Here is a 27054-nt window from a genome sequence, read left to right on the forward strand (position 1 = left end):
ATCTGTTGAGGAGTGTATTAGTCAACCCTCTTAGTGTTGCAAGTGACAAACCCATTCAAACCAGCCTAAGCCAAAAAATTAAAAGAAATTAAAAAAAATTCACAAGTGGCGGGGGAGTTTGTTGGCTTGGAAACTGAAAAGTTGGGATGTCTGCTTCAGGCACAGTTGGATCCAGGGACAGAGAGATGGATGGAGTGGTCTTCTCTCCTTTTCTTCTGTATTGGTTTTACACCCAGGCAGGTGCCCTCAACATGGTGGTCCTGGCAGCTCCTTCCAGGATTTCACCCACTATACACCCAACAATTCATCCAGAAGTAAGGAGCCTCCTTTTCCAAACACTTCTAACTTGAGTCTTAAATTGACTTTGAGTCATCCAGCCAGAGTCACAGGACCATCCTTAATCCAATCAGCAACATTTCAAGGTCTGGGAGCAGAGGAGGGATAATTTCCCAAAGGAAAAACAGGGGGTTTCCCCAGCAGAAGGGAGACTGGTTGCTAGGTAGGCCCAGGCAGAGCCCACTGCTGCCCCTGGACTGAGTGTATCTGGAGAGAAGTCAGGTAATTTATGGGTGACTAGGTAAGAGAGAATGAAAAGCATGGCACCTGGAGGACACATGAGGATGGGTAATCAGAGCTGTGCTGGGCCCAGGGAGGACTGGGGCCACTGAGCATTCTAAGGAGGCTGGGATGAGCACCAGGGTGACTGTCTAGGGAGACATATACTAGACCGATGGCAACAATGGCCCTGACTCTCTACCTGATCCTGAATCCACACCCTCTGCCATGTGGTTTTGCAGCATCTCTTATCAAGAGGGGAGCCTATTCCCCTCCCCTAGAATCTGGGCTGGCCTTGTCACTTGCTTTGACAATATAATGTGGCAAAAGGGATGGTGTGACAGTTCTGAGGTTAGGCTTCCAGGGGTCTTATGTGCCTTTGCTTGCTCTCTTGGGCCCCTACCTCTACCATGTGAACTGTCCCGGCTATTTGGCTGGAGGATGAGAGACCACATGAAGCCATCTCCACTGTCCCAGCCAAGGCCCCAGATGTGAAAAGAGCCCTGCATGACTAGCAAAGCTGCCCAGCTGACCCACAGAAGACTATAGACACACAGGTGAGTCCACTGAGCCCAGCCCAGATCAGAACAGAACTGCCCAGGTGATCTATGGACTCAAGAGCAGTAGTGGCTGCCGTTTCAAGTCATTGAGTTTTGGGACAGTTTGTTACACAGCATTGTGTGGGAAATAGGTAACAGTTATAAGGCATTACAGGGAGAAAACCCAGCTAGTGATTGGCTTGCCAACCTGGGTCCCCTGGTGTGGGCTGGATCTACCTGGAGAGGGTGTGTGTTTCTCATTTGCGGGAAAATGCCATACAGGCCACCTGGGCCTGGAGGGTCATGCCTATTCCTAGCCTGGTGGAGTCTAATTTCTATGGATCTCATGCGGGGATTTTAATGGATCTTCTGACATGTTTCTCATAGACAAAGGCTTTGGGAACTCACGGAAATTATCCAGCTTGAGCTGCTGGGGAGAAATGCCCTCCCCGAGCCACACCTGGGTACTTTTCCTCCCCCACCCCGCCCCAAATTACACAATTTGGTTTAGACATTTTTATATGGTGGCTGTGAGTGGGGAACAAAGAAAGAACATACGTGGCCTCAAAGAGGGGCCTGTGGGAGACTGGGAAGAACTGAATGGGTCCCAAATACTGTCCAGGGGCAACACTAGCTATTCAATCATAGTGGGAGGGAAAAAAAATCCAAAAGATGGGTTCTAAAGCCCATTTCAGACTTCTCTGGAGTTATGGGAAGAGGTAACAGGAAGCTGCCTGACCCTGGATTTGTCGACTGGAGAAGGGAAAGGATGAAACAAAGAAAGGAAAGGATGCCCCCAGCATCCCCCTGCTCCCAGCATCCAGGTGACCCCCTCCTTCATCGCCATTCCTCACCAGGGGCTCCAGGCACACATGTAAAACAGACTCTGGAGTGACAAGACAAGAACAAGGACGCAGATGCAGAGAATGGACTGGAGAACTCAAGGTTTGGGGGGGCAGGGGGTGAAGGGGAAGCTGAGACGAAGTGAGAGAGTAGCACAGACATATATATACTACCAACTGTAAAACAGATAGCCAGTGGGAAGTTGCTGTATAACAAAAGGAGTTCAACCGGAGGATGGATGATGCCTTAGAGGACTGGGACGGGGAGGGTGGGGGGGAGTCGAGGGAGGGAGGGAATACGGGGATATGTGTATAAAAACAGATGATTGAACTTGGTGTACCCCCCAAAAATATAATAAATAAATAAAATGAAAAAAACCAAAAAAACAAAAACAGACTCTGGGATCCCAAGTATGTCCCAGATGGCGTTACTGCCTCTAAGCCTGCTCTGCTCACATGGCCTGTTCCAGGGAACATCATCACCACCCACCCAGGTGAGAAACCTGGCAACCAGCCTCCACGTCCTGCTCATCCATCACCTCAGCATCTCTCTGTTCTCTCTGCCCCACCTTGACATCCCCCCCACTTGCAGACGCCCCACTTCCAAGTGACCACTTGTAAACTGGATTTAAGTTTGTCTGCGGGATAAAAACCTCAGTGCTGCAGTCTGTCATAGAGTCTTCCTAATCCTTCCCTGTATCTCTGCCCAGCTTCTCTCCTGCCTGGCTCAGTTCTGGGATGCAGCCAACTGAAGTTTCTTCCAGGTTCCAAGACCCAGGCTAGGTGCTCACCTACCCCACCCCTCTACCCGCAGGTCCCTGTACTTGGGGCTCTCCTTCCAGCCTGCCTGCCTTCTTCCAAGTAGCCCCAGGAGGCCAGGCTGGGTGAGAGACCTCTGGGCCTTATCACGCCCACTGGTGTGGCACCTTCAAGGGCGTCTGCCTCCTCCAGAGTCCGAGGTCTGTGGGGTCTGTGCTCTGCAACGGGGACCCTGGGCCCACTAGCAGCAGGATCAGGAGAGGTTCAGACGTCCTTCCTTGGGGCCTGGCACACTCTGGCCAAGACGCCGCCCTAGTGCCGTGGCCACTTCCAAATCCACCGGCTGGTGGCAGCGCCCCCTCCCCGGGATCCCGATGTACTGAAGGCGCGCACAGCCAGCCCTTGCTGGAAGGCCCAGGGGCGGGGGCGGAGGGGGACAGCGGGGGACAAAGCGCGGGAAGCCGGCGGGACCTGGCAGCGGGTGGTTCATGCGGCGGAGTCGGCGCACCGGCTCTGGCCCCCGGCGCCCCCAACGCTCGGAGCCCCGGGCTCAGCCGCAGCTCGACGGCTGAGGTAGCTGGAGATGCTCGGGTGGCTGGGCCCCACTCCCGCACCGGGGCCGCTCGGGGCCACCCCGGCGGCGTCTGGGAGGCCCTCTCGGGCGCAACCTCCGGCGTCCGCTCCGCGCTCGGCCGCAGAGGACGCGAGGCCGCCGCCGTCACCAGGCCAGGGGCGAAACCATCCCCGAGCTGCGCGTGCCCTCCCCAGCCTGCAGGTCGCTGAGCGCTCGCTGGGGACGGAGGAGCACGTGGGGAGGGGATTGGTCAGTGGTCCCGGCTCGTCTCCCCGCCCCCCCTCGTCTCCCCACTACCCCAACTTCAGGGCAGAGACCTACTTCCGCCTCCCCCCCACCCCCGTGGGGGCGCGTGTCACTCACTGGGTGCCCTTTCCCACCCCGGGCTTCGCAGAGGACCCCCCTCATTTGACCTTTGGCCCTGCCCTCTCCTCAGGGCCTCCCACCAGGGCTCACCTCGAACTTGCTCATGAACTCCGCAAAGATGCCAAAGAAGGCCTCGGAAGTGGTGGCTTTGGAATCTTCACCGAAGAAGGCCAGGGCCTTGTCCAGCTCCTCCGTGGCCTCCCGCTGCAGCCCGTCCAGCGCCCGCAGCACCGGCTGGGCTGTCTCCAGGAAGGACTGATGGGCCTCTGTTAAGGAAACCGCCCCAGGTCCCCTGCGCAGGTCCCCAGACAGTGACAGCAGCCACTCCAGTCTACCCCAGGCCCTTTGCTCTCCTGGGCACCATGCCCTGGTCAGAGGCTTCAGTCCCTTTGTCCACTGCCCTCCAAGCTTGTCCTGAAACCGGCCCTATCCAGCCCAGCCTCAGACCTTTCACTTGCTCCTCTCTCTGTGGGGCAGCTCTCTCTTCCCTCTTGGCTCTGCTCAGATGCTACCACCCTCCTTTCTTCCCCAGCCATCCACTTAGAGTGGTCCCTATCACTCTCTAAGCCTTTCTCCCTTTCTCTGTCTCTTTTTCCATAGCATTGGTCACTCTGCTCAGTGGGGACATTCCTCTCTCCTGACTGCCTGGCTGGCCAGTCCTGACAAGCCTCTCCCTGTATCTTGTGACTTCAGTCCGGGCTCTGCTGCCCCCGAGGACAGATGGGGCAAGGTAGTGGCTTTAGGCCAATGAGAAGAGTTTCTCAGTTACACACAGACTTGGCATAAGCACCTGGATTCTAAATAACCTAAGACGGACCCCCTTCCAGAACTCCTGGACCCACAGCAGCCCCTGCCCGGAATCTCTGCTGGGACACGGGGTCTGCAGTGGCCACTGGAGGTATAGCCAGCTCTATCTGACCTGCCCCCCCACCCCCAGGGTCCACTGTGGCACTGGGACAGGATACCGCCATGACCACAGCAAACCTGTCCTCACTGGAGGGGGACATGCTCTGGCAGGCGGCCTGTATATCACCAATGGTGCCATGGAGGTCAGCCAGGTCACTGGTCAGGGCCCGTTGGTTCACTGGAGGGAAGGCGACAGAGCCTCGTGACTCTCCCGGCCCAGATGGCAGGGCCTCTGTCTCCCCACCCATCCACGCAGCCTACCTTTGGCAGCCAAGGGCACGGTGGGCAGGTCCTGAGCAAAGCCCAGGAGTTCGGGGAAGTGCTGGCTCAGCGATTTGGCAAGGATGTGCAGGAAGGTGGACTTCCCGTCCACCGTCTTGGTGGAGTTCAACTGCAAGTAACCCCAACACACATCCTCCTCAAGGACCCCATCAGATTCCTGATCACACGGGCTCAGGTGCTCTCAGCCCTGCCTCCCCTGGGCTGTGGCATCAGTTCCCAGCCCCCAACACCCTTCAACGCCAAAGCTCATAAACCGGTGGTTAGAAATCCTTACTCTGAAACTCTTATCTGCTGGGATGCCACAGGCCTGTTCCCTGGCCCAGATCTTTGAGATCCCCCCCGAAACCAGGCCCCCTGCCCCCACCTGGCGAGGCCCTCTAAGTTTTTCTGTTCTTGTGAGTTTGCCCTCGTCAGCAGATAGAGTCCAAGATTCTCTAACCCCAGCAAAAGTGGGGAGCATTGCTCCCAGTTCTTCCCTTTTGTGGTTTTCTGGAACCATCTGTGGCCCTTCTGAGCCTCAGACACCCTGAACCATTCATATCTATAAAGGGAGTTTTTCTTCTTCTTTTTAAAAACAACTAAAGGCTTCGTGGAGAAAAGTCCCAGAAACACAGGGGAGAGGCTTGATATGTGAGCTGTTCTTTCTCTGATCCTAGATCTTTCTGGGGTAGGACCGGCCTGACAATGCTGCTTGTGTCGAGGGCACAGAATCTACCAGGTGGGGCTCTCCCCTTCCTCCTGGAGCCTCTGTCCCTGCCCCTCCTCCCCCACCACTCCACTTTTCCAGATCTTGAGGCTTGGCTTGGAGAAGCCACCTTGCCCCCACGCCCTCAACCCCCAACCTTTGCTTCTGTTACATCCTGGCCTGCTGGCAGCCAGCTCTTCCTCCCTGGGAGAAGGGCCTCAAGTGTAGAGCAAAGAAATGGACAACTGCCTGAGCAGCCCCTCACCTCTGTCAGGAAGTTGATCTTGAAACCCGTGGTCTTGTTGGTTCTGGGCTGTCCATCGTTGAGATAGTTGCCCATGGCCAACACGAACTGTGGGGAGAAAGGTGGGCATGTCCTCCCCCACTCCCAGGCCCCTCTCAGGACGAGCCTCCAGGCCAGAAGCCCCAGGGGGCAGAGGGGCAGGCAGAGTGATCTGAGATGGGGTGGCCCTGACCTCCAGGATCTTGGCGAGCTTCCGGCTGTTCTTGAGCTCGAGCGAGGCCTGGCGCACGCACTGCAGGCTGCCCCGGATCTCTTCCGTCTTCTCCTGGAGGGTGGCCTGGAAGTGGAGGCTGCGCAGGCGGGTCCTGTATTCGGGAACCGACAGCATCTGCAGCGAAAGCAGGGCCAGGATTCATCCATCGGAGACCCGCTTGCCCCGGGGCGGCCTGGGGCGGGGATCAGCGAGCTGCCCGGCGTTCCCTTAGGACCTTGAGCACAGCTTCTAGGGGGCATCCTCCTCCCATCTACCTTGGACCCCGAGTGAGACCTGGCGGCTAAAGGTGTAAAATCGGGACTCGGCGGTGTGAGCGCGGCGGCGGGAGCGAGACCCACGCACAAGGGCAGAAAGCGAGAGCCGCGACAGAGGAGGGCGAGGCCGCCGGGCAGCACCCCTGACCCCGGGCGCGGGTCACGGCCGCGGCACCTGCAGGACGAACTGGTCGGGCTCGCTGAGGCGGCCGGGCGCCTCGCGGAAGGCCTGGTAGCGCTGCTCCTCGTCGGCGTCGGGCGCGAAGAGCAGCAGCTGCGCCAGGTGCGCGGGCTCCAGGCGCCGGGGCTCCATGCTCATCAGCACCTGCCGCAGCTCGGCCGGGCTCAGCTTCAGGTGCGCCAGCAGGATGGCTGCGGGCGGCGCGCAGGGTGAGCCCGGCCGGGGCCGCGGCTTCCAGACCCACGCGGGCCGCGGGGGTGCTGTCGGGGGCGGGCAAGGGACAGGGCGGGGCGGGAGCCGGCGCGGAGGAGGCGGGGGCGGGCCCCCCAGGAGGCGGACCTAGCACTGGGCGGGGCCTGTGGAGCCGGGGCTGGGGAGGGTCCTGAGAGGCGCGGAGGAGAGGCTGCGGCTCGAGGCGGGGCCGGAACTGAGGGGCCGATTGCAGGATGAGGGCGGGGCCGCTGGGGGTGGGACCAGGCCGGCACCTGCGCGCCGCTGGGATCCGCCTGGCAGGGGCACCTGGGACGGGGTGTTCACCCAGCCAGGAGGCAGGTGTTGGAGGCCCCCACGGCCTAATCTCTACCATCCGCCGGGGTGGATCCGAGCCTCTGCGGCCCCGAGGGTCTCGCGTCCTGCCCCCCACAACCCCTAGGTGTTCCCAGCCCCTCACAGGTGTTGTAGGCCTTCTTGTGGGACAGGATCTCCACCACCTCCTTCTTCCTGAAGGGCTCAGGCCCGGGCACTGGCTCTGGAAGGAAAACTGATGGTTTAATGAGGGGAGGCTAGACTGAGGCTGCTGTGCGAGAGCCCAGGAGGGGTGCGGCCACAGCCCAGACCTCCCCCCACACCCGGACCACGGACTTGACTGAATGAGCTCCAGGTGTCCACACTCCCCTCACTCATCAACTCTGGGGTCCAGTCTGGCACGGTGTGCGTGTTGTGGCACGTGGTCCTCCCCACCCGCTCTCCCCTGGGCCCTTGGGACTGAGCCGATCCCATAAGGAGAACCAATCACCTCTCAACCTTGCAGATGCTTGCTGGATGGACAACGGCCTTTCTCTTTGATCCCAGGACCACTTTCCACACACAATATCCCTGGCTGCCTGGAGCCCCACCCAACAACTATAGGGAGATGCCCCAAGGGGGGTTAGGGGAGAGAGAGATTAGAAGGGATTTTTGTCTACCTTTTTCTGGCTGTGTGATTTTGAGCAAATTACCTAGCCTCTCTGTGCTTCCTCATCAAGAAGTTGGGGCGACCACAGTCCCTACCTTACAGAATTGTCACAGGATTAATTTAGAAACAAGGGTGTCTGACATTTAGTAAACATGCAATACATGTCAGCTATTATTATCTCTAGTTTGAGGTGGGAAACCTGACACTCTGAGAAGGTCAATAACTCAGGGACACAGTAAATAAATGGCAGGCTAAGCCTTGGATGCCACAGAAGGCAGTGGGTGGGCTGCACAGAGGACCTGGTATCTGGGTTCCCCTGGAGCCCCCAGGCCACTCACTAGCAGGTTTCTGGGTGCCAAAATGCAGCTCCAGGTCGAGGTATTTCACCATGTCGCTCAGCTTATCATAGTCAGAGTCTTCCCCGAGCTGCGAGGGAGGGGGAGGGAAGGGGAGGGAGGGGGCGGTTCAGAGCAAGGAAGAACTGCCCCCCCCCCCAAGAGCTGCCCTGGGAGCTCCCGGATGGAGAGCCTCCATCAAGCCCTGGAATAAACCCGGGGGGAAGGAGGACACTGCAGGAGAAGCTAAGCCAACCAGGCGGTGAGCCAGCTGGGCTGGTGGTCAACAACACTCACGCTGGGAACACTCTCCATGCAGAGGCCAGCAAGTGCTGGAGCAGGGCGTGGGGGGCGCTATAAAGGGGCCCCAGGAAGTGGCAATGGGAAAAAATGACAAGCACACCCCAACAGAGTGTGGCTGCCTGTGAGGACACGCTGTTGGTCCCAAGAAGAGGAAAGGACTAAAGCTGAGGATGATGGTGGGAAGGAGCACTGAGATGGGGCAGCCCCAGAAGCTGGAGGGTTCCCAGGCCGTATTAAAAGGAGTATGATGTCCAGGTCAAAGGAGAGGAGGGCCTGTTTTCTCCTCTGAACTGGTGAAGCCTCATGGGGAGTTCCATTTGGGACCTGCCCTTTGACAGACTATGGGGCTAGAAACCACATTCTAGGGGAATGACCTAAAGAAAAGGGATGGGGTGAACCCTGCTCATCCGACAGGCTGGTTGGTCTGTGGATAAGGAAATATACTTACTCTGCCTGATTTCAAAGGGCGGGACAGAAAGCAGGGCATGGGGATCTTGGCGAGATACAATTTCAGAGCAATACAAGGATGGATAGGGAAAGGAGGGAAGGGATGCCTTGACAGGGAGTGAGTTCCCCATCACTGAAGGTGTTCAAGTATATACTGGCAGTGTTGTTTGGGAGAAAATTCAAGCATCAAAGTGAAAGGGTGGAGGCTGGTGTGCAGGGGTTTGGACCAGCTACCCTTTTAAAAATCCTTCAGTCTTGGCTCCTGTGAATAAACTACTCACAGTAGACGGTCAGTTCCAAGGTCTGTGACTCTCTAACCATATGTCTCTCTCTCTGCTCTAGGAGCCTAAAGGAGCTAGTCACATCTCGAGTAAGAGGTTTCAAGGGTGAGTGTGGTGCTTCTTTCTGGGTGTCCCCAGAGTGTCACTGGCTTAGGGACGCAGATTGGGCTTCAGTGCCCGTGTCGACCACCAAGGGCGGGCTGGGCCTCATGCATCCTCTGCTCAGGATGGGGAGGACCAGAGGACGTTCAGCTGATGTTGGCAGAGGCCCAGAGATGGGTCTTGCCTTCTCTACTGCTGCCCAAACCACCTCCCCTGGTGCAGGGTACTCCTGGTCCCCAGGTCACCTACCTGTCCCCAGATGGTGCCTTCGGAGTTCTCCACCTGCTCCCACCGCAGGCGCTTGACGCTCATGTGGCTGGTCTCACTGCGGCGGTGGCCCAGGCCCCGGGACAGCATGGGGGGTGCACAGGGGACAGGTGGGGGCAGGGGTGGCGGCGGCGGTGGAGGGACGGGGTGGCCGAGTTGGGTGAGGGGCTTGGCCAGCGTCGGAGCGGGGCCCCGGGGAACATCAGCGATGCGGGAGCTGGGCTTGGGGTCATGGAAGGGCAGGGGGGGCGGGGGCGGGGGGCTGAGTGGGGGCGGGGGGATGTGGTCAGAGATGGAGGAGTAGGTCAGGGAGCTGCCTTCCTCACTGCTGCTGATGCACTCGCTGGCACTGCTCCTCTCGTTGGTGACGAAGCTGCCCTGGTCATCATGGAAGCTCATCTGAGGGGACAAAGCAAGGCGAGGGGAGGGCCAGGCTGGGCCCAGGGCGACTGGACCCTGGGCCAAGGTGAGGGAGAGTGGGACAGCCTGGGGCGGGGGAGGGGATGGCAATCAGTGTCATAGCTTGAGCCGAGGGTGGGATAGCTTCAGCCAGGGAGTGGGGTATCCTGGTACTGATTCTAGGATGGACTGGGGCAGGGAGAGGGGAGCCTGGGGCATATCCCCGGCAGCAGGTCTCGCGGGAGCTCGGGACACATCTGCCTGCGTGCTTACCTCCTCGTAGTCATTCTCGGGGCTCAGGAAATCATCCACGATGGTGACCCGGGGCCCCAGCTGCTCACTCAGCGCATCCAGGAAGCGGTCAGTATCCCGGCTTCGCACAGGGCGGGAGAACGTGAAGAGCTTCCTGCGGCTGGGCGGGTGGCCGGGGTCCGGGCTGGGGGGGCTGTCGGAGTGGATAGGCCCGGGGCCCGGCTGTGGGGATGGCGCCCTGCTGCTGTCCAGGCTGGCGTAGGGGTGAGACTCGGAGCTGCTGGGGGAGGCCAGGCCCTCTGAGCACAGCGGGTAGTAGCAGGGGGAGGGCAGGAGCTGCTCGCTGGGCCACGAGACGTTGGACAGGGTCCTGGGCCCTGGGGTGAGGGATGGAGCGTGAGGACCCCTCTTGGGTCAGTACCTGGGTTCCAGGTGCAGGCTGGAGGGGAGGGGCCCGGGGTGGGTTGGCTCTGTGTCCCTGGGCACCTTCCTTTCCCTCTCCAGAGGCAGTGCAGGAAGACCCTGGGTGACTCTGCCTCCGCAGGCTCTTCTCTGACGTGATTAAAGGCCAGAGCGGGCATGGGGAGCACTGCTTGGCCCCAGGGCAGGCCGACTCCAGCTCATCTTGGAGAGGATTCCAGGGTCCCACCCAGAGCCCACTGAACAGAAGGCAAGGGTGAGCGGGTCTGCAGACCGAAGGTCATAGGGCATCTCCCACACCCAGCAAGCCCTTGGCTCACAGAGGTATCACCCAGAGGTCCTGCCTTCTGAACTGCAGAGAAAGCATCGTGTGTCTGTGAGCAACCATCTTCCCAGCTGTGCCATTCACAGAGCAATGCACGCGCTCCGTAGTCTATCCAACAGTCACTCGCTAACTTGGGGACTCCTATGGCAGCAGCCCTCTGCTTTTCTAGATCCACCGTGCGGGTGAGGATCAGAGGGGACATGGAAGGGCCAGGACAACCCTGACCTTGATGGCCCCGAGCCATGGAGGCTGCCAGGGTTCCCCAGCATTCAGTCCCATGGCCATGGGCAAAGACGGAGGTCCAGGGATATGCCTGGAGGTGGGGGTAACACCCAGCCAGCCAGGAAGCCGGAGGCCAGAGCTGCCCTCAGCAGCCGGGGCTGGCCAGCCCCTACCTGCTGTGCCTGCCGTGCTGGGCACTGGTGGGGAGGCACGGGATCTGGAGGTGGTCCCCATCTTCCCTTTGAAGCTGCTGCTCAGTCGGGACTCAAGCTCTGCGTAGACCGCTGACATCTTTGGGGAGAGGAGGGGGGGATCCGTCTGGCCTGCCCGCGCCTCCCCCGCATGGCCCTAACATGGCCTCAGAGGCCGGGCCTGGGTGGTCTGGGAGGCCAGGGTCTGCCCCAGCTCCACGGGCCACCCATTCCCAGCTCCCCACTGACGCCAAAAGCAGGGCAGGGAGAAGGGCTCACCATCTTGGGGTTGGGCGTCTCGGGCAGGGACGTGCCATCGCCCGCCTGGCGCTCGCCTGGGATCAGAGGGAGAGGCATCTCCGGGCAGTCGCTGGGACCTGCCGGGCGATCGGGAGGCTTGAGTCCACAACAGGGGTGGTCGAGTGACCGCCTCTGGGCTCTAAGGCTCAGGCCCCAGCCCAGACCCACCGGAGGGCCCTGGAGAATGAACCGCCAAGCCCTGCAGACACTGGGGGGCCACCTCTCAGCCCACTCCCGGGGATGGCTCATCTGCCAAGCCCACTTTGCAGGTGGGAAAACCGAGCCCCGGTCACACCCTCCCAGCCACTCCAGGCTTTTGGTCCAGGGCCTCACCACAGCTGAGGCTGGCCTCCAGGCCCTGGGACCGGAGGCTGCGGCGGCACATGGAGGAGGCCCTGAGGGAGCTCCGGGGCTGGGGCTCAGGCGTCGGCTCGGGCGTCGGCTCGGGCTCGGGCTCCAGGTCCAGTGCGGGCTCCGGCTCTGCTGCGGGACAAAACGGGAGACAGGCCCCTAGTCCTCTCAGCCAGACAAGGAGCCTCCAAACACAAGGAGGGTAAGGGCCCCCAACTGCGAGCCCAGCCCTGCTCGGCTCTAGGACAGCGGTCAGGGGAAACGCTGCGATGAGAAGCGGGGCGCCACGCACAGGAGGCACGTGGGAAGCCGGGCGGAGGTGGCCCTTTCTCATGGCGAGAGTCCAGGACCCCATGATTCCTAGGTCTCAACACCCAGGCACTGCTGCCCATAGGGGCTTGCAGGGTGAAACGGAAGTTTCCAGGTCAGGGCAGATGTGTGGGACGTCTGCTGCCCAGTCTGCACCTGAGCTCAGACCCTCACCCCCGCAACAAACTGGGAACCCAGGACCAGGGTGAGTGGGTGCCAAGGACCAGCACGTAGGAGATGTGCAGGCAGGGAGGAGCAGGTGCCCAGGGTTTGGCCCACTTTCGATGCCCACAGCCTATGAGATGAGATGTGTATGTGGTGTGGGCACGTGGGCACCAGCGGGGAGCTTGTGTGAGTCTGTGGGCTTCAGAGCCCTCCGGGCAGGTGTGACCTGGCTGTGTGCTCATGATCCGGGTCTGTGAACAGTGTCCACACGAACTTCTTGGTGTGTGCCACGCCTCCCAGGGTGCAAAGCACAGGCACTGTGGTCACCCTCCTTCTGTGGGTGAGAAACCTGAGAGGCCGGGCATTAGGTGGGGTGTGTAAAGTCTAAGGTGATGCTGCTTTAAGGGTCAATCTGGGAAAGCAGATCCATGGGGCCAAGTGTGGGGCCAGCCTGTGTGTACTGGGCGTGTATCTCCGGGACACATGGGCACATCTGCGTGTGGGGGGGCCCTGGCCAGCTGGCCTTCACCAGTGGGCTGGGCAGGGGAGGGGCTGCTTACCGGTCATGGCCGTGTAGCCCAGGAAGCAGGCGAGTTTCTCCTGGCAGAGCTCCTGCTCCTCGTAAGTCAGCAGCTGGTAGATGAACTGCCACAGGACCTGCTTGGCGGGCGTGTCCAGCACCGGGTAGACATCGACGATGAGTGTGTCGATGTTCCTGGGTGCGGGGTGCAGGAGCAAAGGGTTCATGGCTCAGGGGTTCTCCAGAGGTGCAGGGTGGGGGACAAGGGGGGCACTTCCAGGCCATGGAATTCAGCCTCGTGCCCTTCCCCACCTCCCCAAGACAGAGAAGTGGGCAGGAAGACAAGCTCAGCAGACAGGCTGCCCAGACTCAAATCCCAGCTCTGCCACTTACCAGCCAAGTGACTTTTCGCAAGTTACTAATTTCTCTGTGTATCAATTTCCTTCTCTGTAAAATGGGAGATGAAAATAGCATCTACCGGGAGTTCCCTGGTTGCCTAGTGGTTAGGATTCCAGACTTTCCCTGCTGTGGCCTGGGTTCAGTCCCTGGCTGGGGAACAGAGATCCTGCAAGCTGTGTTTGTGTTGCATGGCCAAACAAACATCTACCGCATGGAATCATTGTGAAGATTAAAACATATAGAATGTACTAGGAAAACTGACTCACTATATCAGGGACTGGCAAATGATGGCCCAAGGCCCAACATTTGGCCCACCACCTGTTTTTGTAAAGCAAGTTTTATTGGAACATGGTCACGCCTATTGGTTTATATTTTGTCTGTGGCTGTTTTCAAGTTACAACAGCAGAGCTGAATGGTTTCAACGGAGATTGTATGGGTTGCAAAGCCTAAAATATTTGTTATCTGAACCTTTCTAGAAATTGTTTGCTGATCCCTGCATTATATGGAAAAAATAAAACTGATCCTCACATAACACCACACACAAAGATGAACTCTAAGTGGATAAAAGACCAAAGTGTGGAAGCTACACTGATGCAATTAATAGAAGATAATGCAGGAGATATCTTTTGACCAAGGGGCAGGGAAAGACTTCTTAAACAGAATTTCAAAAGCCAAAGCCATAAGGCCCCAAATGTATTGAATGTGATGACACAAAATCAAGAATACTTGCTCAAAGAAGCACAACGTGAACCCGTTAATATTAGATACCACAGGAGTGATAATAGAGTAACAAATGGGAGAAAATATTTACAACGTCTAAAATCCACAAGGAATCGGTATCTGAAACATACAGGGAACTCTGGCAAATTCAAGTTTTGCTTTTTGGAACTTTCTAGAATTTTTTCCCCCAAATATATTTGATCCGTGATTGGTTGAATCTGTGGATGCAGAACCTACAGGTATGGAGGGCCGACTGTGGGTGCTGTAACTTGGATGAATGTCAAAAACATGCTAAAGGAAAGAAACCAGACATGAAAGTCCACATACTGGATGATTCCATCATATCAAATGCCCGGAACAGGGAAATCTGCCAAGATAGGAAGTAGATTAGTGGTGGCTTAAGGTGAAGGTGAAGTGTAGGGAGGGGGCAGGGACAGCGGAAGGGTTGGGGCTTCTTTTTGAGGTGATGAAAATGTTCTAAAGTTGAGTGTGATGATGGCTGCACGCATTTGTGAACACACTAAAAACCAGTGCATTGTACATTCAAATGGGTGAATTGTACAGTATGTGAATTACATTTCAACAAGTATACATTTCTGTTTAAACAAACAAACAAACAAAAAAGGGAATGAACAAGTGATTGGCTTTGCACGGACCATGAAACGACCCTCTGGGCTGAGGAGTGTAATAAACGCTCCCGCTGCTGCTGAGGTGCAAAAAGAAAGATGCTAAATCAACCCTAACAGGCCCGGCCAGTGGCGAGTGCCCACGGCGGGGGCGGGATGTTCTGAGGTTCCCGCCAACAACGCTGCAGGGGGTCACTGCCTGCTTCACTTTACAGAGAAGGCTGTGACTTGCCCAGGTCACGTGGCTGCGAGGTGTCAGAGTCAGGGTTTGTTCTAGGGCAGGCCCGTTTCCGCCTCCCCGCCCCGCCCCGGGGCCCCTTGAGCCTCCGTCAGGAGAAGGGGGCGTAGGAAGCTCAGGCAGGGAGCCCCGGGTGGTGAGCTGGGCAGGATTCGGGGTCCACCCAGGGCAGGTCCCCACCACCACCTGTGCTGGAAGAAGCTCTCAAGGGCCCGGCAGACCCCATAGCGCTCGGGGGGCGTGAGCAGGTGCTCCAGCTGCTGGCTGAAGGTCCTCCCCTGCACTCGGATGCTGGACGGCAGGATCTCCGCCACCCACTGCAGGGAGGTGAGCGCCGATGACGGGTTGGGGGAATCCATCGAGTCGGAGTCTGTGGGGGGCCATGGGAAGGAGAGGCCCAGGTGACTCAGAGCCCCCAGGCCAGGCTCGGTGTTCCAGGCAGCTTGGGCCAGGAGACCTCCCGAGTGGGCGTGAGCGCCCTGCACTGGGAGGCACACCCCTGCTGCCCAGGCTGAGGATGGGCTGGAGCCCGAGCCCCGGGCAGTGTTCCTGAGGCCGCCCCATTGGGTTTTAGAGCACCACCTGGGGAGGGAAGCTGCAGGCCTGGGGGAAAAGCGGAGTCCTCTGTAGACGCGTAAATCCCCCCCATGGCAACCCCAGCAGGGTCTCTGTGGGCCAAGGCAGCCAAGGGACAGAGAGGGTCTCACCGCTGGCAAATGGGACGAGCCCCTCCTCCACCACCAGCGTGGGCATTGCACCGCTGCCCTGCAGCATGGACACCACCTTGTCGTGGGAGCAGTTCCTGCCGAACAGAGATGGCCCAGGTGGGCCTACCCAGGATAAGTCCTGCCCACGGCCACCCGCCAGACCTCCCTGTCCTGCCGGTGGAGGCCAGGCAGCAAGACCACAGCTGGGCCAGGACCAGATGCCAGGGCCCTGCCTCTCTGCAGGAGAAGCTCCAGGTCCAGGGCCAGCTGGACACTTCTGGGTACAGAAGGGGTCATCTTCACGCCACCCCTGGGCAGGGTCCCCCTGAAGGGTAAGACACACAGGATACATTCAACTCTGTGCCCCCTGCCTGGAGCTGGGGTGTTTCCCGGTTGGAAGGACAATCTGACATCCTGGAGAGGGTGGGAGGGTGGATTCAAGACTTCCCGTAGGAAGAGGGACAAGCTGGGGACCAACTGGTCAGGAGCCCATGGCCAGGGTGTCCAAGAGTCAGGAGTCCTGGGGACTGCTTGCCACCAAGCTCCGGTGTCCCCAGGAGCCTCTGACCTCATGTCCAGTCCATTGAGGAAGAGGATCCGGTCGCCCGATTTGAGGGAAGCATTGTCAGCCGGGCTCCCTGGAAGCAAGGAGAGGGTGTGATCAGCTGAGCAGGCCCCGCTGGGGGAATCCCCGTGTCATTCTCCTGTTTTACAGGCGAGACGCAGGATGGGTGGCAGACAGCTAAATTCAGGGCAGCAATCCCCACGTTAGACCCAGTGCCCCTCTGCTCTGGCTGCTCCAAGCAGGGAGTGATCCCCTGACGAGGGCGGGAGCGCTCGGGACTGGCGTGGACCACCGGTCAGCCCTGAGCTGGGGGAGGAGAGCAGACAAAACGAGAGTCTTGAGAGCAGTACTCCTGCAGCACCTGCACACCCATAGAGCACCCCACTTATACTCTATTCTCAGCCCCTCATATGAAGGTCCACATCGTAGATCCCTCTGTGCCTTTGTCACTAGGAGAACATGTGTCTGTCTAGAGGGAGGCTCCTCCCTCAGGCTGGGAAGCATGATGAATTAATCATGTTTTGACATCTTGGGGCCTTGCTGACACTGGAGGGACGGTCTCTCCAGAGCTAGCCAATCGCTAGAGATGGTACATGAGCGGTCTACAAGCACATCTTTCCCGTGTAAACCAACCAATGCTGAGCCCGTCCCCACCCCTCCTCTGTGGGGCTCACACGCTCTGGGCCAGTGTCCCCCTGCCCTCATCACCCAGGGCACGCGCCAGACAACCAGGGACAGCCCTCATGCCTCGGAGTCCTCTGAACTTGCTCAAACTAGTTGACCCTAAACCTGCTTAGCTGGCTTACCCTGCTTCACCCCTTCCTTCTCCCACCCCCACCAACGCGCACGCACACACGCACAGCAACAAAAAAACAATAAAGGCTCTTGTTTTCCCCTTGCTCCCTCTGCCTCCTGGCTGACCCTGTGCTTCCCTGTGCGGCCCTTTGTGGCATGGTGTGCCGTGCCCCTTCCTCTTGGGAGCTGTAACACACCATCTTTTCAATGGCAGTCATCACCGGACTGTTGGCCTCACCGTATCTGAATAATAAAACCTACATTTTCAGCATATGGGAGCAGCTAATTCTCTCTTTGCCTTCATGGCCCTGCAGGTCAGCCCTAACCTAGTACCTGATACCTGGAGAAGGGGCAGCTGCTAAGTTTGCTCCTGTGGATACAGATTTTTCTTTCTTTCTGCCTCTTCTGTTAGTCATCACTCTAAATTTAATTTGGAAGCAAGTGGGGGGAAATGATAGATGCCTAAATATTCTCTCAGACTGCGAGCAGTTGCTTCTCTCCTGAGGTGGGGATTGTCAGGAGAGGAAGGGGAATGATCAGGGAAGACTTCCTGGGAGAGGAGACCAGGGAGAGTTTTTTTTTTTCCTGGGACTGAAAAGGGGGAGAAGGCAATGGTGATGAATCCACCAGGGCCTGCCTGGAAGCTTGGGCCAGGCTGGGGTGGGTAGGCCAGAGGGATAGTAGCAGGGGATTAGAGGCCACTGGACCAGGAGTCAGGAGACCCCAGCTTCTGGTCCCTGATTTGCTAGAGTCTCTCGAGGCCTCAATTTCCCCATTTATAAAAGTTCCCATTGAAGCACCCATTTGACTTCCTATGATGAGGAAGGCATGGGGTCACCAGCCTGGAGGTTGGGTTGGGGAGAACAGCACACCTGGATTTTAACATGGCCCCAGGCCGAGTATCTCTGGCTACACATGTCAGAGAGGCAGGGAGCTGGGGGTGGGGGTGATGGCACAGGTGGAAGAGACATTTCCAAGGAGGAGAGATTAATCATGTCTAGAGGAAGCTCCCCAGGGAGCAGCCTTGGGCCTTTTCTCTACAACAGTGTGTCAGTGACTTAGTGATGCACAAATCCAAGAATGACTGGGTCTCAGAATGATCTGATGGCTGAAACAGTGATGCAAAAGCACCGAGGCACTTTCCCAGGGGTCAGAAGAGCCCTTCCCACAAATCTATGCTCTGAAGACGTGAGATGCAGAAGGGCAGAAAGAACTCAGCAACAGCAGGCGCACGGATGGGGCTGCATCACTGGGAGCATCGTGTTCAGGTGCTGGGAGGGGACGGGGGCAGGAGAGAGCAGGTGGCCCAGCCCTGTGGGCTGCTTACAAGCAGGGAGAGCTTAATTTAGCACCAGGAGACACATCTGCCTGTGGAGACCTTCCATGAGGGAATGGGTGGGCTTCACAAGAAATGAGTTTCTTCCCTCCCTCCCCTCAACCCCTCACTGGAAGGGCGGAAAGGATGAATTCCTTTACTCAGAAGACGCTGCCTTCTTCAAGATGCATCATTCCAGGAGCAGGAGGGGGCTGGCCAGGTGGGAGAGGAGGGTAGTCCAGATTTGGGGGGCTGGGGGCTAGGGGCTGCATAGCGGGAAGAGGCCCTGAAGCCCTGCAAGTGCCCAGCAAGTGCCCAGTTCCCAGTGGGCAGTCAGCACAGGAAATGTTGTCTGGGGCTCAGCCTGGGCAGACCCCAGCTCTGTCCCGGCTGCCCCAGTGTCTCAGGCAGTGCCGCTAGTCCTCTCTGTGGGCATAGGAAGTCTCGATGGAGAACTTGGCTTACCTGGCTCAGGGGTGACCCTGAACTTGGAGGGGGTTTGCCTTGACTGGGGAAGATGGATGACTTGGATCTGCTGCTCTGGGACACTTAGAGGACACAGGCTACTTGAGGTTGGTACCTGAAGGGGGGAGGGGTTGCTGAGCATTGGCCTAACAGACTCCTTCACCTCATCCTGAACAACCCACCCACCCCTCACCAGGCAGGACAGACTCGATCCAGACAGGTCCGTGGCCGCGCAGCGTGAAGCCGAAGCTCTTGTTGCCCTTGTAGACTCGGACCGTCCTGCGGAGAAAGAAGGGGCGGGGTGGGGGGACCCGTCGTGTGCCTTTCCCTGGGGAGAGGAGCCTGGGGGTGCAGGAGATGGAGAGGTCCCGTGTCCCGCTCCCCTTAACGTCTCCTGGACCCCAACCCCCAGGTGTCCTCGTTTTGACCCCGCGCCCTCTGCCCGGGTCTCCATCCCGAGCCCACCCACCGAGAGGCGTCCGCAGCCTGCGCCCGCGCATCCCGGGTACCTGCGCGCGCCCCCGGGGCCGGCGCGGCCGCCGAGCAGAGAGGCCGCCTTGCGCGGGGGCGGCTCGTCCGGACGGCGGGGGGCGGCGCTGGCGCGCGTGGACACCAGGAGGCGCTCCGGCCGCTCCTCGCTGCGGCTCCGGCGCAGCCGCTGCGCGCCCTGCGCCCGCCGGGCGCGGCACAGCTTGCCCAGCAAACCCTGCGACACCACCTCGTCGAAGCGCGCCCGGTGCTTCTTGGGGATGAAGATCCTGCGCGGAAGGACCGCAGAGTCTGGGCGCGCCCCCTGATCGCGCCCCGAACTTGGCAAACCTCGGCCCAAACTTAACCCTAACCCTAACCTTAACTTGCTGTGGGCGCCGCCCTCGGCTCTGCCCTCCACCCAGGGGTGACGGGGGTATCAGCAGCCGACACCCTAGTGTCCCCCTCGGCGCCCGGACTTGCGCCCCAACGGGCCCGGGCCACACGAGGACCACCGCGCCCTGCTCCTTCCCACTGTCCCCATTACTCTGGCCTCGAGAGCTTCAGGGCCCTCAAAGCCCATCCGTGGACCCGTTCCTCCTCTTGTTTCTGTCTTCCCATCTCTGGCTTCTCCTGGGCTCCCTCATCACATGCCCTCGCACCAGCCAGGCCAAGCCCCAGCCAGGGGTCCCCTCTACCCACCATCTCCCCGCCTGACTCCAGGCAACTCTGCTGGAGAAAACTGAAGCCACAATCCGCTCCGGGGTCAGACTTCGCCCAGACCCTCATCAGACTTCCGGTCTTCCAGCTTGCTTCTCCCGCCAGCCTTCGCTGCTGCTGCTGCCTCAGAATGTGCGGGTACCACCACATCCAGTCCTGTCTCATAGGCTCTTGCCCAGGCTGTCCCCTCTGCCCAGCACACTCTCTGTGCTCTCCTAGCTGAACTGGGCTCACCTTCAACACCCAACACTGGCTTTCCTCCAGTTCAATCCAACACGTTTTAGGAAGTCCCTGCTATCTGTGTCAGCCAGGTGCTAAACTTCCAAGCTGAAGGCACTGTGGTCCCTGCTCTCAAAGGAGTCGCCCTGAAACTGATGAGAGGCAGTGGGGAGGCTCGCACGGTTCCCTGTTGGGGTCCACAGCCTGGAATGTTTCCTGCAGGTCTCTTTCACAAGGCTGGAAGCTCTGGGAGGGCTGGGTCTGCAGCTTGGCTGTGAGCCACAGTGACCAGCCAGGGATCAGCACATGGCTGGGACTCAGTGACTCAGTAAACGGGGGTCCACCAGTGGCCCACCCACACCTCTGAGTAATGGCATCAGTTAACATCCTGGTGGACTCCCTGGCCCATGGCAGCGGAATCTGCAGCTCAGAGAGGATCTGTAACTTTCCAGGCTTACGCAGCTGCCCTTGGCACAGCTGAGATGGAAGCCCAGCCTCTGGCCTCGGCACAGTGGCAGGGCTCTGCTGAGGGCCCCTGAAGGTCTGCTTGCTAGTGAGGCCTCTCTGGCTGCATCCCACGGCTCCCTTCCCTGTTCTTTTGACCAGGAGCCAGTGCCAAGGGCATGGGAGGAGGGGAGGGAGCAGTGGCCTTGCAGCCAGCTGAAATGCAACCCCTCTGATGCCACCCAGTGGCCCCCACTCAGTCTCCCTGATCTCTGTGGGTAGTTTGGTAAGGCCCGTGGACAGATTAAGCTGTCTGGTGTGAGGGAAGAGGTGTGGATCCTCTGGGAGGAGGGTTAGGTGCCTCAGGGCCTGCCCCCCACCCCCCATCCCCCCATGAGCTCTGCTTCAGATCTGGATGTTCCAGGCAACCAGGAGGCTAGAATGATGGCCCGCTCGGCTCTGCCAGGAGAGTCATGGCCTGACACACTCATCCCTGCCCAGCCCCAGCGGTTCCCGAAAATCCAGAGCCTCTGCCGCGTCCCCCAGATGGTCACTCAAGGTCTCCAGAGCCTGACATCTCCATCCGCCTGGCCCGCACAGTCCCCACATGCCTCATGCCCAGGCAAAGCAGAGATGACAAGTCAGAAACTGCCTGCCTTACACTTTGGGCTCTAGCCCCAGGCTCCAGAAGGTATCAGCCCAACACCCTCACCCCTGCAGTGGGAACCATGGTGGGTCACCAACTGCACAGGTGGGAGAAGGTTGGGTGGCCTATTCCCTCCTTGGTGTCCTTGGGGCTGAGAAGGAAGCCAAGGCTGCCTGGTGTGCCAGATGCCCTTCCTAGCTGGTGTGGGCCCGCGATGTGGCTCAGTCGGGCCCACGCACCCCAGCCCTGGTCTGCTCTGAACTGACTGGCCCATCAGATCCAGGTGCAGCGGGACCTCATGGACCTCTGTGGCCAATCCATTGATACCCCTTTGATCTGACCTCCTGGCTATGGCTGCCCCAGGACTCCCAGGTCCCTGTTATGCCAACAGGCTTCTCTGTGGCCACAGGGCTCTTTCCGGGGCCACACAATGACCTTGCACTCAAAGTCAGTTCTGTTCTCTCTGGGGGGGTCAGATCTAAATCCAACTCCAGATTCCTACCAAGGGCTCCCATAGGGTCCGTTCTCTCCACCACATTCCTTGCCTCGCTCTCTGTCTAGTTCCCTCGGTTAGTCCAGTCACAGGAAGGAAAGAGGGCTTTTCAAGTCCAGCCCTTGGTCCCTGACCCGGATCCTGACCCCTAGGGCCGCGGCCGGATTCCCGGTGCCCAGCGCGGGGAACTCGCCCCTTTAATACCCTTCCGGTTTACGTCCACCCTCCCAAGCCCCCGCCCCCAGCCAGGCTCTGCGGGCGCCCACCCAGGGCAGCGAAGCCCCTCAGTGCCCCAGCCCCACCCCTCTTCAGGTCAGTCGGAGGCGGGTCCGTCGCATCAGGGCGTGCGGTTCCCGGGGGCTCGGGGCGCGGTGGGGAAACTACCGAAAGTGCCGAGAGAAGCCCTGGTCCTTCCCCATCTGGAGCCGGCGACGGCGGCGCGGCAGGTGCGGACGGGCAGGGGTGGTGGCGGAGCCCGCGAGCAGAGCGAGGGCACAGCGACTCTGCCGGGCGAGCGCGCTCGGCCCCTCCCGAGCCGGCTGGACCAGCCGCTCCGCGCCCGCCTCCTCTCGGGTGGCCCCGCCCCGCCTCGCCCCGCCCCTCCGGGGGACCCTTCAGTCCCCTCCCCGGGAGCTGGGGCGGTTCGAGGCCATCACGCCGCCTTCTCTGTCCCCATCCATGAGCCCCTCCCCAGGCGCCTCGCCTCCGACCCCTCGGGCCGCGGCGTCCCGGAGAGTCCCCAGCACCCAGCTGCAGCGAGACCGGACCCAACAGTTCAGAGGAAGCTCCGACTGCCTTGAGTAGAGCCTGGGAAGGCCTTCTGGAGGAGGTGGCCTTTGCGCTGGGACTCAAGGACGCAGCAGGTGTCGGCCAGAGAGACTCTCCCTGTCCACCCAGGGGGAAGCGCCAAAGGAGAAGGGGCTAGAGAGGGAGGCCTTGAATGCCACTGTCAGCCACTCAGCCTGCACTCTGAGAACAGCCGGGAGACATGGGAGGGTCTAAGGATTTGAGGGGAGGTGGAGGTACCCCGCAGGTTTTGGTGCACCAGGGGAGGGGTGATGCTGGGAGGGGCACAGAGAAGGATGTTGGGATGGGACAAGTGGCCTGATTCTAAAACACAGGAAGTCGAGTTACTGAGACCTGGTGAGTGAGTGGAAGTGAGGAGGGGGCAGCCGCGTAGGGGCAAGTCCCAGGTGAGGGTTCTGGCAGGGAATAGGGGGCCTCCCTGGGGTGGGCGGGTCCTACTGGGAGAGGGGAGGGGAGGACCAGCTAAGGGGAAGAGAGGAGGCAGATAACAGGAAAGGGGGTCTGGATTCTTCCTCTGGCTCTGGGCCTGCCAGGCCCTGGAAGACAAAGCAGGAGCAGCCCCCAGGGACCCCACTGAATTGTCATTTCTTGCTGATCCAAGTCCTGGCTTCAGGCCAGAAAGGGCAAGAATCTGAATTCTGAGGACCAAAGGATAGATGCCGGGGAGCCAGCCCAGAGCATCCTGGGGAAGGGTTCTCAGGGATAATCCCAATGGGAGGGGGGAGGGGGGGTTCAGCACAAGGCTCTCTCCCACCAGGAGGCGGCCACCACCCAGAGAGGCCAGACCTGCGGAGGCAGGAAGCCCCAGGGACTTGCCTCCATCTCAGTCTTTGCGGGGAACGTCCTCCACAGTCCTGCCTGTGGGTTCCTGCAGCCCATTAAAAGGAGGCCCCTGCAGACCTGGCGGTCAGTCTCTGTCCTCTGTCCATATCATGCAGCCCAACACACTTCAGCCCCCCTTGCCTGGCCCCAGTGAGGCCACCACCCTGGTGCAACCTCTTAGGGCAGCATTTCTCCCCTGCAGCAGCACGAAGTCAGAGCCCGTCCTCATTCGATGTCCTCCCCAGGCCTGGCCTCTCCCTGCCAGGGGGAGAAACGTCTGAAAACCCTCACAGTGAGCACAGCTCCCTGATGTTCATAGGGGCACAGCCGTCCCATCACGATAGATCCATTTCTTGTTGTTTTGTATCAGCTGTGATGGCCCAGCATCCAGAACCAGGCCCGCCTGAGGCTGTGGAGACGGTCCACGTTGCTGTGGACACGGGAGACGTGACCACGGAGCAGATGCTCCTGCTTGAATCCAGACACGGCCAGCAGCGCACTCGCTGCCTTGGGGCCCTCCACCACCCCAGCACCGTGGAGGCGCCACAGGGGCCGGCGGGCTGGTGCATCTGACCTGATGACCCAAGGCAGCGTGGGGTGGGCCAGGCTGGTCTTGCTGAAACGTCTGCCCCAGCAAGAGGGTACTACCAAAGGGAGATCACACTAGGGCAGTGTTTCTCAACGGGGGGTAATTGTGCCCCCCAGAGGACATCTGACACTGTCTGGAGACAGTTTTGGTTGTCACAAGATGACACGTGGGAGGAGGGTGTGCTGCTACCAGCATCTAGTGAGTGGAGGCCGGGAGGCAGCGCAGCATCCTACAGCACACAGGGCAGCCCCAGCAACAGAGAACCACTGGGCCCCACGTGTCGACAGTGCCGTGGTCGAGAACCTTCTCTAAGGAGAAAGAGACCTTCCCTAGGGGAACCCAGTTTCACTGAGCACATGCTAGATGCCCGGCACGTCCTCCTACACAGTGTCATCGAATTTCCCGAATAACTTTGTATGATAGTGTCTCTGACACTTGTCTTTAAAGCAGAAGAGGGTGAAGGTGCTCACGCCCCACCCCCCAGATGCTCAACTAATCTCTTTTCTGCTTGCAGTTGGCAGAGTCCATTTACGTGCTTCCCTACCACAAACCCCACTGGGAACACATAGAAATGACCGGCCCCATTTTTATGGATAAATTGTAGAGGTTCGTGAACCTGCTGAAGGTCTCACAGCCAGAGAGTGGACTGGGGGTTCAAGTTAGGTCTGCCGGGATTCAAAACCCAGCTTCCTCCACCACCTCCTCTGGTTCCTTCGCCTGTCCCCCCACCCCAATCCTCCCCTTCTTTGCATTTTCCCTGAAATACGAGCAGAGCACAAAGCTGACTTTGCTTTCCTGTACCCTCCTAACCACGTCACACTTTCCAAACTGTATGGCCTGTCCTAATTAGAAAGTCATTTTATCACTTCATCAAATTGGGATCCCTTTGGGGACAGACCCAAATTAGGCTCTGATCCGCAGGAGTAACTGCCGTCGTAAAGAAAGATGAGACCCTTTACTTACATCCCTGCCACTGACCCAAATCTCATGCTCACGGCCAGGCTAAGATGCTGAGGCCACGCTGTCCAAGATGATGCAAGATGGTGGTGGACATGTTCTCCACGCTTGCTGTCCTGTATGGCAGCCACCAGCCAGATGTGGCCATTGCACACTTGCAATGTGGCTGGCGAGACTGTGAAGCTGAATTTTAAATTGTATTTTATATTCATCATTTACTGTTAAAGAGTGACACGTGGCTAGTGGCTGCTGCGCTAATGGCCCAGCTTCATGGTCTCACTGCTCCTTCTCCTTTGTCCCCAAGCCTTCCACTTTGGCCACTGGACCACCCCTCAGAGGTCACACAGTGATTTGTGTGGGTTCCAGCCTGTCAAGCGCGCGCACACACAAGCACACACACGTGCACACGTGTATCTTCACCTACCCTTGGCTGCTGTACCTCTCATTCAAACCTTGTCTCTCCTCAATCAGGGGTTCCCAGGGCCAGAGCCCTTCATGGCCGCTACTAAGGCAGGGTGGGTCACCACTCGACACTGCTGGGTACCCAGGGTTGGGCTCTGTGCGGCACCACCCTCACCTTGGCACTCCGGGCTCTACCTGTGTGGCTAGATGCCTGGCACAGATGAACTATCCTCCCACCTCCACAGGACACACCGCCACACGCCACTGGTCACTGTCTGAGCCACAGCATTGGAACCTTCTGCCTCCTCCGAGAAGCCTGCCCGGACTGCCCTGTGCTGAGTTCGCCCTCAGCTGCCCCGCGGCTGGTGCTCAGCCCTCAGAATTACAGAAAACTGTGTCTGTGTTTCCTCCATGGCTTCTCTGAGCTCTCGGGAAGGTGCCGCGTGGGGATCACCACTTCATCCCTGGAACCCAGTACACGGGCCTGGGGGCCGGGGGTGGGGAGGGGGGAGGTGGGGGATGGGTGGTTGGAGACACGCTGCTAGGGCGCCCCTCTCCCTGCAGAGCCCAGCTGGGCACCGCCCCCTCCTCCAGCAGCCTCCCCAATTTTCCTGTCGCACTTGACACGCGCTGACAACAGAGGCTGCTGTTTCATCCTCCCCAGCAGCGCCCCGGGGACGCTGCGGGGACAGGGCATCCCCAGGTGTCCAGGGTTCCCACTTCCCAGGCTCTAAATCCAGCGTGCCCAGGGTGTGCCTCCTCCACCCGGCTCTTCCTGAGCCGCTGCCGGCCGCTCGGGGACGAGCCGCGGACGCGAAAGGCAGGCGCGGGGTCTGTCCCGGGAGGCAGACAGGCTGGCCGGGCAGAGGCGGCAAGGACGGAAGCCCGGGCAGCGCCGGAGGGAGATGAGGGCGACCGAGAGGGCCTCCAGCTGAGTCCGGCTGCTAGCAGCCTTAAGACACGCGTGCCAACTTCCCAGGGGACAGCCCGGCCGCCCGGCCCCTGGCCCAGCCTCGTGCGGAGGGGCGGGGTGGGGGGCTGCCCATCCCTCACCTCCCCAGGGAGCTCTCAGCGCCAGCGCAGCAACTGCTCTGCAAATCTGGCTCTAGAAATAACTTTTTTTTCTTTCCAGATTTTTCCAGCAAGGGGCAGGCCCCTAACTCACCCCAGGCAGCTCATGGTGGCCTCTTTCAGTGGCCTTCTGTGCTCCGCTGCAGAGCGGAGACGCCGCGCCCTGGCTTGGGGAGTGGGGGTGGCCAGCCCGGTCCCTGACATTGGCCAGGCCCAGAGGGAGGGGCAGGCTGCGAGGTGAATGGCAGCGAGGGGAGGGGGCGGGCTGAGCCCAGGAAGGGGGAGGGGCGGGGGGGGAGCAGCCGCGGGCCCTGGAGGCGGGGGCGGAGAGCCAGATCCACAGGATCCCTGCAGGGAACCCATCACTCAGGCCCAGGGGGGCCTGATCAAAGCTGTGCCGTGCAGGGCAGGATGGGGGTGGAGGTGGGGGGTGGGGTGCTGGGGAGATTCCCAGGCCACTTCAGGTGTGGACCTACCAGGAGATTTTTTTCCCTGAAGGATGAATGTAGAGAGTCGAAAGCTGAGCAGAAAGTGCACAGCCAATGTTCTTGTGACTGTTACTCATTTGCTGTGTGACTTTGGGCCAGCCCCTCAACCTCTCTGAGCCACAGTCTGCCTCTGTGGAATGCGGATGATAACAGTGCTGGTGGGATTCAGTGAGAGAGTGTTCCTCTAGGGCCCTGGTGAGGTTCTTGGCACACAGCTGGCATCATCAAAGGGCAGAGAGAAAACACTGTTTATAGGATGGGGGGAGAGGGGGGC

At 59.5% G+C, this 27054-nt stretch overlaps 1 protein-coding gene across 7 annotated transcripts; it reads right to left on the reverse strand.

Annotated features, from left to right (window-relative positions):
- GRID2IP (Grid2 interacting protein) lies at positions 1 to 26441 on the reverse strand. 7 transcript variants are annotated; one of them, XM_057749318.1, is made up of 21 exons: positions 26387 to 26441; positions 19164 to 19412; positions 18848 to 18933; positions 16083 to 16152; positions 15515 to 15609; positions 14994 to 15177; positions 12865 to 13019; positions 11813 to 11959; positions 11459 to 11556; positions 11162 to 11279; positions 10043 to 10398; positions 9353 to 9769; positions 7974 to 8061; positions 7132 to 7209; positions 6456 to 6652; positions 5985 to 6140; positions 5774 to 5860; positions 4803 to 4932; positions 4601 to 4719; positions 3726 to 3890; positions 1 to 3485 (listed from the first exon to the last, which is right to left on the reverse strand). In XM_057749318.1, the coding sequence occupies exons 1-21, from the start codon at positions 26398 to 26400 to the stop codon at positions 3414 to 3416; spliced, it is 3081 nt and encodes a 1026-aa protein (XP_057605301.1). In that variant the 5' UTR covers positions 26401 to 26441; the 3' UTR covers positions 1 to 3413. The 7 variants fall into 7 exon arrangements, 6 of the variants coding, with proteins under 6 accessions (XP_057605301.1, XP_057605300.1, XP_057605299.1 ...); XM_057749317.1 differs by lacking the exon at positions 26387 to 26441 and adding an exon at positions 22029 to 22180; XM_057749316.1 differs by lacking the exon at positions 26387 to 26441 and adding an exon at positions 22029 to 22180 and having other exon boundaries at positions 11813 to 11962.
- Between the last annotated feature and the right edge of the window lie 613 nt (positions 26442 to 27054).

The sequence above is a fragment of the Hippopotamus amphibius genome, chromosome 9 (genome assembly GCF_030028045.1).
Source record: "Hippopotamus amphibius kiboko isolate mHipAmp2 chromosome 9, mHipAmp2.hap2, whole genome shotgun sequence".
NCBI lineage: Eukaryota > Metazoa > Chordata > Mammalia > Artiodactyla > Hippopotamidae > Hippopotamus > Hippopotamus amphibius.